At 43.9% G+C, this 20,892-nt stretch overlaps 1 protein-coding gene across 2 annotated transcripts in view; it reads right to left on the bottom strand.

Annotated features, from left to right (window-relative positions):
- Positions 1 to 20,892, bottom strand: part of KCNK10 (potassium two pore domain channel subfamily K member 10) — an 80,050-nt gene that overhangs the window by 27,242 nt on the left and 31,916 nt on the right. For both annotated transcript variants that reach the window (XM_028718098.2, XM_028718089.2), the window contains one exon: positions 2,388 to 2,505. In XM_028718098.2, the coding sequence (XP_028573931.1) occupies positions 2,388 to 2,505 (118 nt within the window). The remainder of the gene's footprint in view (positions 1 to 2,387; positions 2,506 to 20,892) is intronic.

Raw genomic sequence — 20,892 nt, 5'->3', positions numbered from 1 at the left:
GGAGGCCTATTTAGATTTGCAGGTTGGAGGTTTCCCATTCTCTCATATATATATATATATGTGTGTGTGTGTATATATATATATATATATATATATATATATATATATATATATATATATATTCTAGTTACCCATAGATGCAGACAAACTAATCCAACAGACGTTCATTGATATCAATGTACTGCCACTTAGACAGACTTCATTGCTTCATTATCTGTTGTGCTGGGCTTCCTCAACTCACCCCTTTTCATTGAAACAAGAGGCAGAAATGAAAAGTAAGTATAGTTACAGCACCAAAGTTCAGACCATTTTACTGCCTACTCCATTAAAATCCATTTCATTTCAGCGGTTTGCAGCCTGGCAATAAAAATGCACTTTCACATTGGAAACATGCAGCCATGTACAGAGATCAGACCAAGAATGAATTATTCAGACCCAGAAACAAGCAAAACAAAGGATAAGCTTTTTAGATTAGATCTGTCATGCACCCTGCAAAAGCCTGTAGGATTCCTCTGTCCCTCCATCACTCTCTCCTCTCTCTCACACACATTTCTTAAATGGATTAGTGCCAGCATTTCCCTTCAACACTACATCTGAAAGGATACTACATCATGGCGTAGTAGTAGCAGAGAGGCACTGTGGAGCACAGCCCTAACTCTGAACGGGTGCTGCCCTCAGTGATGTCAGTAACCATCACAACAACATCAGATTCCCTAGATTCTCTCTGATTGGACTGAACTGGATCACCCATGTGAGTCAAATAGGAAAGAGAAAGCAGCCCTAACAAGGGGTGGAGGGGTGGACTCTGGCAGAATATCAGCAGCTAGGAGAAATAATATGACTAGAACAGGGCCTGATCCATCAGGGCTCCTCTTATGTCCTTATCAGAGTAGAAACCTGATCATGTAGCATCCCTGCTTCTCAAAAGGTCTGTATGCATAGAGATCTACTTGCATAGGCTTCCCCTTGTTGAGAATGTTGCATGACTATACACAGCAAGATCAGCCATGCAGCTCTTCGCCCAATTAATAGGTGGACTCTATCCTCACATATAATGCTGCAGTACATTTGCATATTGATCCAGAAGCTGAGCTTCCTATGAACTTGATCTCTTATCATTTCATTATTAATTTTAATTGAGATACTTATATTTTTATTTTACCCCCATTAAAGACCATCTCATAACCCAGAGCCAAAACATAGAGCACCATCTGCGTGAACATCAATAGCACAATTGTAAGATGACAAGAGTTAGATTACGATCTATGCTATTATTTTCTGTTTGTTCTCTCTCACACTTGTGTTGATGTCATTGTTAAGTTCAGAATGCAGGTTGAAGTTTCAGCCCCTGGAGAAATGCACTCTGCTCATCCTTCCAAGAGCCAAGAACCCGCATTTGGCACTCTGGTTTTCAATCTCTGCAGCTACCTACAATTCAATAAACATATACCTACAGATGTGTGAATTGTTAACTCAAACCTTGGCTTAGCTGTCATCCTGTGCTGACCTAGGAAGCCCAGGAAGGGAGAAAAACAGGTGCAAGCTCCTTGCCAGGAAGAAGAAGAGTTCGGATTTGATATCCTGCTTTATCACTACCCTAAGGAGTCTCAAAGCAGCTAACAATCTCCTTTCCCTTACTCCCCCACAACAAACACTCTATGAGGTGAATGAGGCTGAGAGACTTCAGAGAAGTGTGACTGGCCCAAGGTCACCCAGCAGCTGCATGTGGAGGAGCGGGGATGCAAACCCAGTTCACCAGATTACAAGTCTACCGCTCTTAACCACTATACCACACTGGCTCTCAAGGAGCTGGTACATTCTCTTGGATGTGCAAACCAATACATGGTTAGGGAGATTCCAATAATAAGACCGGAGGGGGGAAGAGCAGCTCTTTAGGACCCCAAGGGGTTCCTATTGCCATGTGTCCAAACAATCACAGCTTTGCCTTCACTCATTAGCTAAAATACTGACAGCCAAGATTAGCCAGCAAGCTCACGTCACATAAATTGCTTAGAAAGCTACCTCCACATTTTGCTCCATAACTTTCTTTCTAGGAGGACCAGACTGCCGCTTTAAAAAAAGAATGAAACCTAAGTATCTGGGGTGCCTGCCTAGGGGGGCACCAATGAACACCTTTGTGTGTGCCATGGTGCCCAGGGACACTGGATTGTTGATGTGTGTGTGTGTGTGTGTGTGTGTGTGTGTGTGTGTGTGTGTGGTCTGTGAGCAGAATCAAGACAGAAAGACAGCTTGTGGTGGGGCTGTGCTGCCTGCCCCTATTTTCCATGCAGAAATTGATCGGGATTGTTTGCCTACATGAACAACCCTACAAAACCCCCAATCTTTTCCATCTCTGCCTCCACCTTAAATACTATATAAATGAATACCTATAGTTGTGATGACAGTTCCAGCGAAGAAAAAGGCACTTCCGAGGTCCCAGTGACTGCTGCTGTTAACGGGATCTCCGACAGGATTGACTCCGGCACTAGTAGCATTAATGAGCCTCTGAAAAAAATATCAACAGTAAAATTAACCCACAGAATACTTTATTGTGAAATATAGCACAGCTGGAACTGGACTTCAGTGGAAGCTTAGGAACTAGGAAACTGCTTCTATCAGGTCAGACCTATTGTCCATTCTACCTCCGCTTTAAGTGACAGTGGCTTTTCAGTAGAGGTATTTCCTATCACCCAGGACCTTCTCCACATAGTGCATGTGTACTGCCACTGAGCTATGCCCCTCTCACCTGTTATCTAAAGCACACTGAGGAAATGTGCAGCATGGAGATCTGAACGGACACACTCAGAAAGCACCGTAATGCCTTCGTCTCATTCATATCTAATCAGCACCATCACCACAAACCATTTAAATCACCACAAAACATTTGTACAGCATTGCAGGCACTTGATACCCATCATCTCAACAGCCCAGTAAAACAAGCCAGCATTACTACTGCAGATGGGGAAGAGAGGGATGAACCAGACATGCTGAAGACCACAGGTAAAGTGCTTACCTGCCTAAGCATTCAATGTGTATCCTGCCATGTTTAAATGCATTTATTGTGTTCATCTTCCTAGTTGCCTAGAGCAGTGGTAGCCAATGTGGCAACCCTCCAAATATTGTGGAATACAACTCCCATCATCCCTGACCATTGACCATGTCATGAATGCAACCTGGGATCAGAGAGGGAAAGGACAGAGACCATGGCATTGGTACCAGTTGTCGAAATCTATTAAATTCATTTATTCAAGAGATCTCAGTCACACAAGCTGTGTAGGGATAGAGTTGCCAAAGGCAGCTGCTATGTCTAACTAGATGGCCGGTCTAGTAGAACAGGTGGATGTATGAAAGGGGCTTCATCCTGCTCTTTGGGGGGTGCTACTCTCATATTTCAAGTCCTGCTTATTTAAGGTAGCCAATAGTAACCATTCCTCTTTGGTAATGTTGCATAGGGCATACATCCATCTTCATTCATACGAAATAGTAATATTACATGAGCAAATTCACAAAATCTTCAGGCTTGTTTTTAAAATATATATATATCTGAATTGTGATGGTGCATGAAAACCATGCTAGCTACATCAAATGGAAGTTGTAATCCACAACATCTGGAAGGTATCACGTTGGCATTAAGAAACTATGATTCTCTGGCTCACAAAAGAAATGGCTATTTCCCCACAGCGAGTGCATTTGGGTGGGAGCGATTGGCAGAGGACTGTTTACACGGGAACGCCTTTTTCACCTGTCTCTAAGGTTTCACAGCCTCTTAGGTTTGGCCCTGAGGCTGAGGGAACGATGAGGGACACCGACCTGACCCTGCTAACCCCATTATTTATTTATTAAAAGCAGAAGTGAAATTAATGCCCAGGTTGCCTTGCAGCTTAAGCAACCCACGGAACCCGACCAACAATAAAGGGCAAAAAGAAAGCAACAGCAAAAGAAAGAGGCAGTATATCGTCTCAGGGCAAGCTTCAGGAAGATTAAGATGAGCAGCTCAGCAAAGAAATGTCTCTGCCCTGTGTTGAAAGACCATCAGAGAGAAGAGGCAAGGTGAGCCTCCATTGGTAGGGGCTTCCAAAGCCTTGGCATAGAGACAAAGGAGGGTCTTCCCTCCATTCTAACCAAGTACAATGGTACCTCGTGTTAAGAACTTAATTCGTTCTGGAGGTCTGTTCTTAACCTGGAACTGTTCTTAAGCTGAAGCACCACTTTAGCTAATGGGGCCTCCTGCTGCGAACGCACTGCCGCCATGCGATTTCTGTTCTCATCCTGAAGCAAAGTTCTTAACCCAAGGTACTATTTCTGGGTTAGCGGAGTCTGTAACCTGAAGCGTATGTAACCTGAAGCAGCTGTAACCCGAGGTACCACTGTACAACTCTGGTGCTGAAACAATGTGGAGAGCCAGGGGGAGGGGGGAGATCTCTGTGCAGCATGGCTCGTGTTGGTCAAAAGTATCCAAAGCCCCAAATCATTTAATTACCTCTGGTTATTTAATTATCTTTGAATGTTTAATTACCCTAAAATCTAGATACTTAAACAGGGAAAAGAGAAGATGGGAAATGTTAACAGCATAGCTAAAATATAGAGGAAGAGGACTAGGATGTCTATCTACTAAGTTCCCAGTGGTGTCAGGGAAAAATTTGTTTGCTACATAGCAGAATCTCAGAGTGCAGAGAGCATTCTGTTTATTTACCCAGAAGAGCATAAATCAGCTTAATTGACACCTCAACGTGACAGGCAGGCCATGGCACGCTGTCACCTCAACTGGTGTTACTTCTGCCAGAGGATGCGTTGCCTTCTCCATTCCAGAGGCAGCACCGTATGCGGCATGACCCAGAGTACGAGAACCACATCTGTGGTTCGCCCAGCCTAACGTGTTTGCTCGGCCAAAGGTGTGCAGTGCACCCCCAGGAACGAGTTGCCTGACAGCAGCGCACCCAAGACAAAGGCTGCTTTGGCATTCTGCTTGCGACGTGACAGCGTTTTTCACTTCATGAATTTAGGGCGGTTTTAGTTCAATCTCTAAGGACGGCCTCCATCAAAGTATGGGGGGGGTTCTGTCTTCCTCAAATAAGAACGCAGAAGGGGGAAAGCTTTACAACTAAACGGACCAGTGTGTGCTTGTTGAACAGGGAACCTTTTTCAGCCCACGGGCTGCACAACCTTCCAGGGGTGGGTGCAGCCAAAGACAACAGCCAGTCGTGGCTGACTCTGAGGTTGCGGCGCTCATCTCGCTTTACTGGCCAAGGGAGCCGGCGTACAGCTTCCGGGTCATGTGGCCAGTATGACTAAGCCACTTCTGGCAAACCAGAGCAGTGCATGGAAACACCATTTACCTTCCCGCTGGAGCGGTACCTATTTATCTACTTGTACTTTGACGTGCTTTCGAACTCCTAGGTTGGCAGGAGCAGGGACCGAGCAACGGGAGCTCACCCCGTCGCAGGGATTCGAACCACCAACCTTCTGATCGGCAAGTCCTAGGCTCTGTGGTTTAACCCACAGCGCCACCCGCGTCCCACGTGGAGCCATTGCATGCTTTTGCATGAAAGGCTACATTCCAGGCATCAGAGGTTTCTACAACCCTACCCCCATCTTTCCATCTCCCAAGCAAGAGGCATTATCACAGTTCAAAGTCGCATTCCAACCAGAGTCAATTTGTGGGGTTCAGAAAGTGTGCAGGGGAGGCAGAGGGGGGCAGCCCCATTGCACATGTAGAAGTCCTTGTGCAGGGCTTCCACATATGGGGTTCCTGAGAAGAATCCTACCCTGAATACCGGGGGTGGCCTGGGGGGAGTCCCGAGGGATAGACAGCATGGTTTGAAGGGTTTCCAGCCTGAGGCTCCCATCTGTTGTCTGATTTGATCTTTTCTACAAAAGTACTGTGGGGTTGTTGTTGTTGTTGTTTTTAATTATTCTTCTGAAACAGACTTTGTGTGTATTACTCACTGTGCAAATGGCTCTGTGAAGAAAACATGATGTAAGAAACAAGCTCACAAAGGCATCTGAATAGCTACAAACCTAGTGGTACAAAAAAAGGGGGGGTGCTACACCAGAAAAATCAACTGGTTTTAGTTGATAATTAAATGTTTCTTGTAAGCTACTTAGAGGTTTTATTAGAAGGAGGAGGTATACAAATCTTTTTAAACAAATACATATTAACACATGCAGGAAGGGAGGCAAGTCTCAAACTGGTACTACACCAGAAAGCTGGTTCTTGAAGAATAAAAGAGAACCCTAACACATTTCTCTTCAAAAAATTTCCACAGGACAATACAGTGGTACCTCAGGTTACATATGCTTCAGGTTGCATACGCTTCAGGCTACACACTCCGCTAACCCAGAAATAGTGCTTCAGGTTGAGAACTTTGCTTCAGGATGAGAACAGAAATCGGGCTCCGGCGGCCCGGCAGAAGCAGGAGGCCCCATTAGCTAAAGCGGTGCTTCAGGTTAAGAACCGTTTCAGGTTAAGAACAGACCTCCGGAATGAATTAAGTTCTTAACCCAAGGTACCACTGTAGAGGGTTGTGTTCTTTATCTTTAAGGAGAACTAACTCCTATTCAGAAAAAAGTCGCACTGAGATAAACGTGACTTAGGTGATTTCATGTGGATGCAGGGCTGTCTTAAGCATATGTTGCGCCGGGGTGCAAAGATCTGCCCGGCGCACACACACCCCCCCAGGTTGCCCAATCCCAGGTGCGCAGGAGGGCGGAGCAGACCAGCCACCTCAGCGTCTCACTGGCTTAGTCGCCCCTGAACTCACGGCACAGAGCAGCCGGCAGCAGAAGAGTCCACCATGGTGCTCCGACCGACGGGCGGGCTCTTCCCTGACTCAACTCTTGGGCCCCGGACCCTCGGCCTGGAGCCCCTGAGAGCCCAGCGCCTGGGTGCCCCACACCCCTTGCACCTATGGGTAAGACGGCCCTGTATGGATGTTTATTGTTGAATCAGTATCATGCATGCAAGTTTTTTTGTAGTGTCCACACAACATTATCATCAAAATGTCAGCTCATATCCCCGCTCCAAGAAGACTACCCATTTTCTGGTATCTCAGTGACCCACTTACAATATTAAACCCCCATTTAGAAGCACCCTTACTCCCAAGGAAGTGTGTACAGGATTGCAAGATACTTTCTTTGAACTTTCTCTAATTTTGTGTAGGAGAAATGTTAGGAGGAAACTTAAATGGAGGAAGATGACAAAAGGAGCCTAATTGGCTATGATTACAGACAGTGACTGATTTGTAAGTTTAAATTAGACCCCAAATTGCCCATTTTTCTTGCTAATAGACTCCTGGCTAATCCATAAATATTCTGTCAAATACAGAGCAGGTCACCAGCTTGAAGGTCTAAGAGAAGATGGAAAGGGGCTGAGGAATTACGATAATCAAGAAGCTTTTTAATAAAGTTATAGTCCTAGACACTGAGACTGAAAACATGTACAGAATAAGATCAGTGATCCATTTAGCTCAGCATTTTCTACACTGACTAGCACATGTTCTCAACGATTTCAGAAAGGAGTCCTTTCCAGCCCTGCCCAGAGATGCTAGGAATTGAACCTTTCGTGTGCAAAGCATGTCTTCTTCTTCTTTTTTAACAGATATTTATTAGAATTTTACAGAATGTAAAAAGAAAAGAGAAAAATACAAAATAAAAATAGATAAAAAACAATTCCATCATTCCATCACTTTCTTTCATTTGCTTATTTCCTGGACCTCCTCGCACCTCCCTTTTTGTATTCCAGTTCAATTTATTAGTTCAGCAAATCCTTCCCCTCTTTGTTTATCCTAATCCTTAATCTTGAAATAATGTGTAACATTAACTTTTAACTGTTAAAACCCGTTTTTTTCATACTCCTTATAGCATTATAGCTAAAAACCAGATAAGTTTCATCCAACATCATTTTAACATTCATTAATTTTACAATATTTCTGTAAGTAATCTTTAAATTTCTTCCAATCTTCTTCCACCAACTCTTCTCCCTGGTCTCGGATTCTGCCAGTCATTTCTGCCAGTTCCATGTAGTCCATCACCTTCATCTGCCATTCTTCCAGAGTGGGTAGATCTTGTGTCTTCCAATACTTTGCAATAAGTATTCTTGCTGCTGTCGTAGCATACATAAAGCATGTCTTCTTCATCTTCTTCTTTGGCGATCACTCATAGCCGAGTAAGATTGTCTTCCATAAACACAGTTTTAACAGTTGAGTCCATAAGTGACTGTGGAGGCCAATTCTGGATCCACACATCCTTCCACAATGGGGCCATAGGCAAAGCATGTACCCTACCACTGAACTATGACTCTAGGCATGGGTCCACAATTCCCGTCTACCTGCACGAACTTCCATTCCCTCAATGACCTTAGGCCCAATAGTTCTTCCTAAGGAGACAGAGGGGAGGAATCAAAGAACCCACCAGAACAAAACATGAAAAGTACCTTTGAAATTTGCACTCCATTCATTAAACTTTGGTCCCTTTTTATGGATTCCACCCCACCCAAGTCCAGAACATGCTGGGGGAAGGGTTGCCAACCTTTTTGGGTGCATGGCTGCATTTGCAAACCAGGAGGAAAGGCAGGGGGAAGGGACCCTGTGGGTACCAGGGGAGATCTCTTTAAGTGCATGCGCATCCACTGGTGACACTTTGGTAACCCTTGCTCTGGAGCAGGCTTCCTCAACCTCGGCCCTCCAGATGTTTTGAGACTACAATTCCCATCATCCCTGACCACTGGTCCTGCTAGCTAGGCATCATGAGAGTTGTAGGCCAAAAAAATCTGGAGGGCTGAGGTTGAGGAAGCCTGCTCTGGAGCATGCATGGAAGATGAAAAAGACAAGCTCTCTTCATGTACAACCCCTGCCAAAAACAGGCAACAGACCAAGAGCTCAGATGAATGGATTCCAAAATGCATTCTACCCTTTTGAATTATTTGGTAGATCACCACTTTTCCCCACTTTTGGGAGACTGCATTGCAACAGACATGATTTAAGTTCCTATCTTGTTCTCTGGAATCATTGTCTTCATGAAAAATAAATTAGCTCCTAGCCACACTCTGTAAGAACATCTTTAAAAGAGTGAATGGAGTGTAAACAGCACTACGGGCCTGCAGAAGGCTTGGTCAATGGCTGTCAGGTGGCATATTCATCGCACAAAGTGATATTCCCTGGTGGCCAATTAATTGCCTGAGTTACTGCCATTGGTGAGGAGGGGGGGAAGGAATAGGTCATGACCCATCTCAATCCTGCATAATTTTGCCAGCTAATTTCACTGGACACCATAACTCTGTTAAACTGTGGTGTGTGTCTTTTTATTTCTTTTGTGGTTGTTTTTAGTACATACTTGTAGTGATATAACTTACTGTTTTCCCAATTGCTCTTGTTTATTGTGTTTTATGGCCCACTGTAAAATAACCTGGAAAATTTTAATAGGAGGGCAGTATAAAAACACATTCAATAAAATGAAATAACGAAAGCATGAGTCTGTATGATGTGTGGTGAACAACAAAAGTTATTTTATCTGTAAATTGACTTCAATTGAGAAGATTCCAAATAGCCAACAGTAACCAAGAAAAGCACAGAAAGGATAAAACCAAACAGAAACAAAACTAAGAGAGTGACAGCACCTCACAGGAATGATGTACCCCCAAATGACATGTTAGAAGTTTTATATTACTTCTGCAAGGAGCTTGGACTTGTGGGACTTTCATAACTGAGGGACAGACTCTACATGAATGCAAAGATGCAGTCCTCTTGGTGACCTTAAGCAGGGTGGAGAAATATATTTCATCCAAGGCATTTGGGGCTTGACAAGTTAAAGCCCATGGCTTCAATTGCTATCATCAGAAAGTAACAAGAAGCCAGTGTTGATTCTTGATCACTAGTACAATATGACGGCAGAATTCTACATTCTATTATTACGCAAATTTATGAGGAATCCTAAAAGGCAGCCCCAGAAAAATATATTACCATAGTCTACCAGGAAGTTTACAAAGGCATGGATGATTAAACTGCACAAGATTAGTTTGATATTGTCCATTTCACAGCATGTAGAATACTAGGTTATTTAAGTATCTGAATGGGGAATTAATTCATCCTATTTTGATTCACTTACTTACTTATAATTCAATAATTCTTATATCCAAAATAGCTTGTGAGAAAAATCTAGCTTCTTAAAAAACCCTATCCTGCTTTGGTGAGCGAGTATTCCAAGTGTAAGATGTAAGATGTAAGTGCGGGTGGCACTGTGGTCTAAACCACTGAGCCTCTTGGGCTTGTCAATTGGAAGGTCAGCGGTTCAAATCTCCACAATGCAGTGAGCTCTCGTTGCTCTGTCCCAGATCCTGCCAACCTAGAAGTCTGAAAGCCCACCAATGCAAGTAGATAAATAGCTACTGTTGGCAGAAATGACTGGCAGAATCCGAGACTAGGGAGAAGAGTCAGTGGAAGAAGATTGGAAAAAATTCAAAGTATATTTACAGAAATATTGTAAAATTAATGAATGTTAGAAGGATGCTGGAATGAAGATACATGGTTTTAGCAGAAATGTTATAAAGAATTAAGTAAAATTAGATTGTTAAGGGGCCAAAGTGTAAAATTTAAGGTCAGATTGTGTTAAGATAAATTATAGAACAAAAATTGAGAAAGATGGAAAGGATTTGCTGAAATAGCTAATTGAACTAGAATACAAAAAAGGGAGGTGTGAGGAGGTCGATGAAACAAGTAAATGAAAGATAAAGATACGGAAATACTGGATGTGTTTTAAAATGTTTTTGTGTTTTTTTATTGTTCTGCTGTATTGTTTTTTGCATTTTTTGCCTTTTTCTTCTTTGATGTATTGTAAGGTATTGTTTCGTTTTGTTTAACTTTTCATTGTTTCTTTTTTTCTTTTTTTCTGTAACTATTAAACTTCTAATAAATATCATTTTTAAAAAAAAGATAAATAGCTACTGTTGCGGCGGGAAGGTTAAAGGGTGTTTCTGTGTGTTCTGGCTTCCGTCACGGTGTTCCATTGCACCAGAAGTGGTTTAGTCATGCTGGCCACACGACCCGGAAAGCTGTCTGTGAACAAACGCCGGCTCCCTCGGCCTGAAAGCGAGATGAGCGCCGCAACCCCATAGTTGCCTTTGACTGGACTTAACCGTCCAGGGGTTCTTTACCTTTACCTTACCTGTAAGATGCCACTTTTAAGTGAGGCAAAATATTTGTGGAAATAATAGGGGCAAGGGGTCCCACTTTTCATGTAAGAAATGTGGAAAAAAATGTGAGTCTTATCAATTATAATAGAACAGTTTTCTCTCCCCGCACCAATTGCCCTACCCAAATTCTAGCAAACTAGCAAGAAATCCTGTTATGGTAAATGTGCCGTTGATTATAATTTCCAAACATTTAGTAAATGTGTAACAGGCTCTAATGCTGATCACACACAAATTTGTAGAATATGTTCAAAGGCTGTGCCAGCAGCAGATGGTGGAGGGGCTGCTTTGCCCACCTGACCTCCATCCGGCTGAGTCACTGCAACACATTGAGATGGAGAGGAGGTTTGCAAAGTGCAAATGCGCCATCAGGAATGCCAGATTGGCTCCACCAGTCAGTTTACACCGCGCAAACTTCACTATGCCATCTGCTGTTAAGCTATGGTCTTTCTCTACCCGACCTCTTATGAACGCAAGGCAGCCCTTTTGGTAGCAGTACTTTCTCTTTCAGATCACCTCTCCTCTGAATTAAAGCAGACACTGATTGGTATTCTGACAACTGCTATTTATTTATTCTCTCCAGCCCTTGCTGGACATGGATACCAGTTATTCACAAGATCCTGATGTGCCCGTTTTGGCATAAAGTTGACTGTTACTTCATTTATTCTGCATATAAATATTAATGCCGTTTTGTACACCGCCTTTTGGTGTTTACATGGAAGGCAATATAGAAATAGTTTAAACATAATGAACTGTGTCCCTGAAATTTGCTTTTTCTGAAATATAATTTATTTCATGGGTTTTTCTGTTTTGCCCAAGTGATCCACACAAACTCATACTGGGAGCCAACAGCTGTCAGTTGACGCTCTGATTTTTCAGTTACTATTGTTACTTTTTTTCTGCATTTCCTTAATTTCACAAATTGCTTTCCAGCCATGAAATCAGCAATGTGTCCATGCAGTGATTACTGCGCCACACAAGGACCATGCTCCCTGTGTCACGCAGCACAGAGCCTCAGGTGTAATTACTTTAGAAAAGAGACACAGGCGATTTCATAAGGGAGGCTAGGACCAAAATGGCCCCACCAAAGCACAAACACTCCTGGCAGAACACATTAGCATTAGACAGCTCAATCTGAAAAGCAAGAGTTACTGTGAGAAGCAAATAAAGGCAAAGGATTTATGAGAAGCTTTGCCCTGAACAAAGCAGTCCACTTACTCCCCCAAAGTCCACATCTCCCAGTTGGTTTATACTAGAGATCTACAGTACAGTGGTACCTCGGGTTACATACGCTTCAGGTTACATACGCTTCAGGTTACAGACTCCGCCAGCCCAGAAATAGTACATTGGGTTAAGAACTTTGCTTCAGGATGAGAACAGAAATCGTGCTCCGGTGGCGCAGCAGCAGCAGAAGGCCCCATTAGCTAAAGTGGTGCTTCTGGTTAAGAACAGTTTCAGGTTAAGAACGGACCTCCAGAACGAATTCAGTACTTAACCCGAGGTGCCACTGTATATATAAACTGGCCAATCCACTTGAATTAATGTGTGAAAGTATCGCCACTATAGCATAGTTGATCTCACTGGTCTGGTGTTCCCTCAGCTTACAGAACTGCTAGAATTTATGCATAGAGATGAAATGCATTTGGTTGCCTTTTTAATATGAACCTTCGCAGGGAGTTCTTAGTATGGGCCCTTCTCTGATGTCTTCAGTGGGCAGTTTAGACCTTTTTTTTTTGGCCAGGTTTCTTAGTGAATTTTAACCTTGCGTGCATGGACCTATTATGTTGATCTTCTGGCTTCTTAGTGTGTCCTGTTTTTTAAACTGCAAATTGTTTTATTATATTTATATCCCATCACGCTTCCATCCTGGAACCCAAGATGTAGTTCCCAAGCAGTCATCCGCCCAGCCTCAGTCACTGACCATACCTGGACATACTTAGCTTCAGCAAGGTGGTGGCCTTGTGTGCCTTCAGACTGTACCCTGGGACTTATAATGAGGTTGGAATTGTTGTAATCTGCCATGGCTGGGGCTGATGGGAGTAGTACTCTGGTTGTAAGTAAGGAGGCAAGCAAGTGGGCGCTGGCTCAGGGGTGCCCCATTCGCCCTAATGGAGCAGCTTCCGTTGACTGAAATCGTTCCTGCCACACACTGAATCCGTTCCATGGGAGCATTCATTTGCAGAATAAAAGGAATCAGGCACCGCCACTGGGAGAGTCGCGAACCAGGTATCCAACAGAACAGGTCCTGCTCCTAGGACCTTCTGGTGGTTCCCTCACTGCGAGAAGTGAAGCTACAGGGAACCAGGCAGAGGGCCTTCTCGGTAGTGGCACCCCCCGGTGGAACACCCTCCCTCCAGATGTCAAGGAGATAAAGAACTACACAACTTTTAGAAGACATCTGAAGGCAGCCCTGTTTAGGGAAGTTTTTAATGTTTGAAGTTTTGTCACTTCTTCTTCTTCTTCTTCTTATTATTATTATTATTATTATGATCATCATCATCATTATGCCACGCAGAGTGGCTGGGGTAACCCAGCCAGATGGGCGGGGTATAAATAAATAAATTATTACCATTATTATTATTATTATTATTATTATTATTATTACAAGTAAGTCTCACTTTAATTTGCATTGTTCTTGCCTAGGTGCAGCTCTGAAGGCATCTAAGGCAGCCGTGTCCAAGGAAGATGCTCCACTGGCTCTCCATCATTCTGCAGACAATTTCTTTTTTTACAGGCAGGTCAACACTTGCTGCAATGCAGTAAGATCCTGTGCCAGCTGTAGGGAAGCATCATTTTTTAAAATCCACATGGAAGTATGAGAGGATAGTGCTCTAACCCTTTAGCAACAGTACTCTTTAAAAAAGCCACCCTTTACCTTCTGACTTTCTGACCTCTTTACTTACAACCAACGCTTTGGGGGCAGTTTATGTTTAAAACATGTGCTTCTGTGAGATATGTTTACCCATTTCCAAGCACCTAAGCAAAAAAATCAAAGAGAAGATTTCCTTTACCGGCAAAAATCCATTCCAATACTGTGCACTTGCTGGCCGTAAGCCATTTGATACGATAAGCAGCTAAACCTATTTAATTTACTTTTCAGAAACGATTCCCGTTCGAGCCAACAAAACGCCTAAGGACAAAAGTGAATTCCCCTGAGGAGAAGCTTGCTTAGAATACCTGGCTTGTACGCTGACAAAGCCGGCCCGCTCATTAGCTCCACGATCATTCATTACCTCAACTGAGGTTAAAGGAGAGGAGAGAAAGGGAACAAAAATGCTCCACGGCTGGGCAAAAGCGGACAGACCACAGCACAGGAGGCAACAATGCATGACAAAAGGGAGAGAGAAAACCCAGCTGCTTCTCAGGGAAAAAAAGGAAGGGTCGGGGCAAGAGTCTCCAGCCTTTGCAGGCTCAGAACTTACCTGTCACTTAACCTTCATTGTTTGTGTGTGTGAGTGTGTGTGTCTTCCCTGCATGCACATTTTCATGACATCTCCCTAACTGTTAAGTTCCACATTATAGATGAGCTTTCAGACGGCATAAAAGCCGCTTCTGGAACTATAGTGGGATACAGTGCAAGCTTAGTACTCATTTCCAGAAATAATCCATAACATAAGGTGGAAACAGCTAGGGAAACATAAAAATGGGAGGAAGTAGAGTGGTACCTCTGGCTGCGAACAGGATCCGTTCCGGAGGCCCGTTTGCAACATGAGCAGAACGCAACCCACATATGCGCGTGCGCGGGTTGCGATTCGCTGCTTCTGCGCATGCGTGTGACATCATTTTGCGCATCTGCGCATGCGCGAGCAGTGAAACCCAGAAGTAACCCTTTCTGGTACTTCCAGGTCGCCGTGGGACGCAACCTGAAAAAACGTATCATGAAGCAACATGTGGTATAACTGTAACACGTGAATGCAGCCTGTGTCTTATGCCTTTCTCTTTCTCAATTGCTCCCCTCCCACCTCTTCTCTCTTTCTCTGTCTTGGTTTCTCTCTCCCCTTTCCCGCCCCTTTCATTATTTCTACTTGTGTTTCTTGCTTTCTCTCTTTCTGAAAAATTGTGTTGGTGCAATCGATGGAGGTCAACTTAAAGTAAGGTGTTGTGCAGTTTGGACTTACAACCCACCAGCAGAACATCAGTGACAAACCCCTGGTACACACGCTCCATTTCTGCATTAGCAGCATTGGCAGGTCATGGAAACCCACGGCTAATGGTTTAACATGAACCCGTAGGTGGCTTTTCTGCTTTGATCTTCCCATAGCACAAGAGGGGTGTCAGTTTATTTTTTATCAGATAACTTCATTTCTTTATTTATTACATTTCTAGCCTACCTTTTCTCCAAGGATCTCCTCCCCATTTTATCCTCAAAGCAACCCTCTATGGCAGGCTAGGCTGACAGACTGTGATTGGCCCAAGGAGAACACAAATGGGGGAGATTCAAGCATTGGAGGGGACATAATAAAAGGATGGGGAGCCCACTAATGCTCAACTCCAAAACTGGCTCTTTTTATATATACAGTGGTACCTCAGGTTAAGAACTTATTTGTTCCGGAGGTCTGTTCTTAACCTGAAACTGTTCTTAACCTGAACTTTAGCTAATGGGGCCTCCTGCTGCTGCCGCACCGCTGGAGCACAATTTCTGTTCTCATCCTGAGGTAAAGTTCTTAACCCAAGGTACTATTTCTGGGTTAGCGGAGTATGTAACCTGAAGTGTCTGTAACCCAAGGTACCACTGTATTCTACAGGCATCTGGGACTCCCAAAATGCTCTAAAAATGGCCAGTTGGCAACCATAATGGCTTGATGACCTACTTTGCACAAGCAAAACCAGAACTGACCTTTCAGGGAATAAATATTTCACTGAGAATGGACAGAACTGCCAGGTTTCATGCCACTGACTTTTGGCAGAGAGCAGAATGTCTTCCCCCCTCTCCTACACAACTCGGGAATGGATTAGAATGGCCCTGATCCAGCGAGGGGAAGGTAATAATAACACAATTGCATTAGAGACGTGTATGTGTGTGTGTATGTGTGCACGCGCTCACTGAGTTGTGAGGCATGGCGCCTCAAACTTCCTCATAAGGAAGCTGTGCCTGGGGGAAGAACTGTGAGGGGAGAGACACTCTCTTCCACCTCCCTTACTCCAACCTCTAGTCTCTGCTTCTCAATTTCTATTGTATTGCTTTATGTACTGTGGCTTGCCGTTGTTTTATTGATTGTAGTTTAGAAATTATTTATCGTAACTGTTAAGGGGGAATTTCTGTTTAACTTTTATATGCTGATATTATTCTAGAATACGATTCTAATGATTGTTGAATGTTACTTTTTTGATGTAGGTTGCTTATTTTAAAGTTAGGTTTTATTATCGCATTTTTGTATTGCATTCAATTGTTATAAGATGTACATTTTTTGTTTCTTCAGTTTGTAAACTGCTTTGAGTATTGTAAGATAGAAAGACAGTACACAAATTAAAAATGATGGTGATGATGATGAAACTAAATCATTCCTTTCACTACAGTCAGGTTAGGTTGAGGGGCAATGATTAGCGCAAGGTCATCCAGTGAGCTTCATAGTTGAGCAGAGACCCAGGTCCCTCTGGTCCAAGTGCAAGCCTCCATCCACTACTATGACACACTGTTGTTTTTATCTTCATTAGACAAATAAAACTGGGGAGATGCATTGGCTTGTTGGAACTAAATCAACCAAGGCTTGTAGTGCTATGTTTATTTGTTATCATAGGCGTGCTGCCTATGACAACTCATGCCTATTTTCCCAAGCAATGGAATTCCCCCCAAGGGCTATATTAAATGGGGGGTTTTCTGTATGGAAAATTTCCAGTCTCTTTGCATATTTCTTTGGGTTCTCTCTCACTTACATTTGTGGAACAGAAATGTACTCTGTTTTGGTAGGCACAAGAAATAATAATAATAATAATAATAATAATAATAATAATAATAATAATTTATTTCTATCCCGCCCATCTGTCTGGGTTTCCCCAGCCACTTTGGGTGGCTTCCAACAGAAGATTAAAAGTGCATTAAAACACCAGCAATTAAAAACTTATCTAAACAGGGCTGCCTTCAGATGTCTTCTAAATGCCATATAGTTGTTTTTCTCTTTGACATCTGATGGGAGGGCGTTCCACAGGGCGGGTGCCACCACTGAGAAGGCCCTCTGCCTGGTTCCCTGTAATTTTGCTTCTTGCAGTGAGGGAATTGCCAGAAGGCCCTCAGTGCTGGACCTCAGTGTCTGGGTTGAACGATGGGGGTGGAGACTCTCCTTCAGGTATACAAGACCAAAACCCAATTTTATGTTCCATAGCTCAGTGGTGGACCTTCTGCCTTGCAAGCAGAAGGTCCCAGTTTCAATCCCAACTGGCATCTCCAGGCAGAGATGGGAGAGACTCCTGCCTGACATATGGGAGAGCCGCTGCCAATCAGTGTAGACAATACTGAGCTTGTATGGACCAATGGTCTGACTTGGTGTAAGGTAGCGCCCTATGTTCCGATGTTCAGGGCTGTGCAAATCTGGTTAGTAGGCCCAGGCCAGTTGGGAAATGTAGGCCCCATTTCAATAATATTTACCAAAAGGGACCCCTTTTGCTTCTACCAGGAGGACTCAGAGTAGCACCCTCAAAATTGTAGGCCCATGCCAATTGACCCACCTGGCCCCTGTGTCTACTTTTTGGCCCGCCTACATTCCTATGCTACATGTATCTACATGGAATAACAAGAGCAATAATGATGTCAAGTCCCATCCCACAGCAGCAACAAAGCACAGCAGATTACCCTAACCAACAGCACCACAAAAGATCTAGTTAAAATGGAAAAGCAGAGCCAGTGCAATCACATTTTGGCCAAACTCCTGAAGGTGCAGAATATTAGTAGGCGGTCTTCTACCCTGGGGGCCAAGATTCCAATCTCTTTTTTATAAAAATGTGTCCCCTCATGTCTCTTGAAACTTCCCCATTCACGATTCTCATTGGACCAGTCCTGGTCTCTCAGCCTAACCTCTCTCATAGGGTTGTTGTAAGGCTAAAATGGGGAAGAAGAGAGCCTTGTGTGCTACCTTGAGCTCCTTGGGGGAAAGGTGGGGTAAAAATGTAATAAATAAGTGCATAGTGGGGCACTGAACCCATCCATAGCCTACCTTACATCAAAATTTATTTTATTTGTACAAAGGTGTTTTACAATTAAAAGAGCTAAAGTTCCCAGAGTGTTGTAACAATCCCCCTTCACAGGGTTTTTTGGGAATTGTAGTCCTGTGAGGGGAATGGGGGTCTTCTAATAACTCTCAGCACTACATAAATCCACTCCACTTCAACGTGGGGAGGAGTTGCAGTGGACCGTGTGGCCACCCACTCTCCTCCGGGGGAGGGGATGAAGTCCCCAGTGCCCAGGGGATTCCAGCCATGTCAGCGCCCAGCCAGCCAATCCGCTGGCTGAGGGGGTGTGGCCAGGGCTTCTTCTTGGCTCGCTTCCTCAATCTCCTACCCTCCCTCCCTTTTGCATTGGCCTTGCTATGGACCTTGGTTGGTCGCCATTGAGGGGCCTGGTAGGAATTTTTCCACTTGGCAAATTGGCACACGCCATTTGGTTTTTGCCTACCTCGTAGCAATTGTCACAACTTTGTTAGGGTAGCAGTTAGGCATTGTTTGGCCTTATGAGGAGGGAGGGGAGGTGTGGCCATCACCTGTCCCTCCAAGCTTAAGGGTATTCTGTTAAAGGAATCCGGGGGTGTGGATCTTGTCCGAAGCCCGGGCGGGGCTAGGGCCATGAACTGACCCTGACGGGAACACCCGGGGGAGCTCGTGTTGGTATGCATTGACGGGGTTCCCCCTACTAGTGGTTTACCCTTGTGCAACGGACGGGAGACAGATATAGTCAGGACCATTCAATGCCTAAGCCAATACCGCTCACATTCTGTAATCGGTCAATAAAGCTGTGGCCAAATTTTACCCAATAACATTAACATAATATCTGTGTCCTTGTGTGTGTTATTCTTCAATGAGGGGGTGGTTTTGAGGTCTCGACACGCAACTACAGCTCCCATAATTTTTTGAGAGGGGGGAAGCCATAGTGCTTTAAATGTTTGGTGTGAATGTAGCCTGAGCCAGAGATCATAGTCCACATGCTAGTAAGGAGAAGAAAAGCGAACATAATCTGCTCATGCAGGATAAAGCATGCATACTGCAACATGCAAAAGAGGTCAGTGAATTTCCAAAATCTTCATTTTCTTTGAAATTCAACTAAAAACCCCTCTAATTTCTAATTAACAAGCCCTTGTTTTGATCAAGCACACTCTCAAGAATACCTCTTTCATACAACTATACAGGACTAATGAGCAGTCCTGCAGCCAGTTCCTTGATGTTTGTAAAAAGAAATATCGCTATGAATGAAAGCACCACATTAAAAGCAACAATACCAAGTCCTTTGTTTTTCCCCCACACAACACCAACAGCATGAGCAGCAACAGAGCCTCCTCCCACCCCCCGCCTGCCCCACGTTTACTGACAGGAAAGAAAACCCATTAAACTGCACAGACAAGAATCAGGTCTCCAAGGCCACTCATATACTCTGGACCCCTGCTTAGTTTGACAAAGAAAGGCTCTGGAAATAAAGTCACCTTTCAACTGAGACCTGCAGCAAGATGAAATCTATTTCATACAGACCAACACACAGCTGTCGGGTGATAACAGTTTGTGATCGCTACCCCATGCATTGAATTCAGATGGAGGGATTAGGCTGGAAGCCTCCACCTATTATCATTGGTTGGTCTCTGTGTGGGGTTTTTAAATCCCTGTTTGAAGTCACCTTAAAGACTGACTTCTGATGCAAGAATTCACGCTGTTTCTGGATCCTTGCAAATGAAGTCACATACAAAGTTGATAGGACAGTTGCTCCAAAGCTTATATATGGCAGAAGTGTGTTTTTTTGGTTGGGATTTTATTAATAGCTGGCCATCCTGTCAACCCATTTCCTGCTCTCTTTGGCTTCAAACCTGCCGGTTTGCAAGACAGCCAACATGTACTGCCAAGAGGTTTATTGGTTTAAGTACAACTTCACACTTTATTGGTGTTGCGCTTTAATCTGTGCGCTTGCCAGTTCAAGCATGCTCTTCCTCAGCCAAGTGGATCTGGCTATGGATGCTCAGCCGATCAGCTGTTCAGCTGCTGTCTCCAACAACCTGCCCCACCTTTGCTGGCTTGCAAAACATCTGGCTGGGGGGTCCCTTTCCTTCCTAATCCATTAACATTCTTCCTTCACCGTGAGTAGTCAGAGACCACAGAGGCGGTGCTAAATTCCTCCTACTAATAAAAACAGAGTCAAAACTGGATGTCATTGTTGTCCATGTTCATATGCTGGCCTTCCTCCCAAACACGCAAACAACAAAACAGCTAAAAGCAATGTCAATACAGATGCAAACTAGGCAAGATCTCTGCATAAAAGGCTTATTGGAAGAGGAAGGTCTTCAGTAGACAAAAAAGACAGCAGAGACTAGTTCCTGTCTAAGGAATTCCAAAGTGTAGCTGCCGCAGCACTAAAAACCATGTCTTTTGTATTTCTTCTTTCTAATCCCATGTGTTCCCTAAAGCAAGGATGGGCCTGTGGGTCATCAGTCTGGGGCCAGATGAAACCCATGGAGGACTCCTCTCCTTTCCTCTTCTCCCCACACATCACTTGGCATGAATATTCACTTGACATGAATAGA

This window comes from Podarcis muralis, chromosome 1 (assembly GCF_964188315.1).
Source record: "Podarcis muralis chromosome 1, rPodMur119.hap1.1, whole genome shotgun sequence".
In the NCBI taxonomy this organism is placed as follows: Eukaryota; Metazoa; Chordata; class Lepidosauria; order Squamata; family Lacertidae; genus Podarcis; species Podarcis muralis.
Note: the sequence above shows the minus strand (reverse complement) of the source record. Positions and strands in the feature narration are given on the sequence as shown.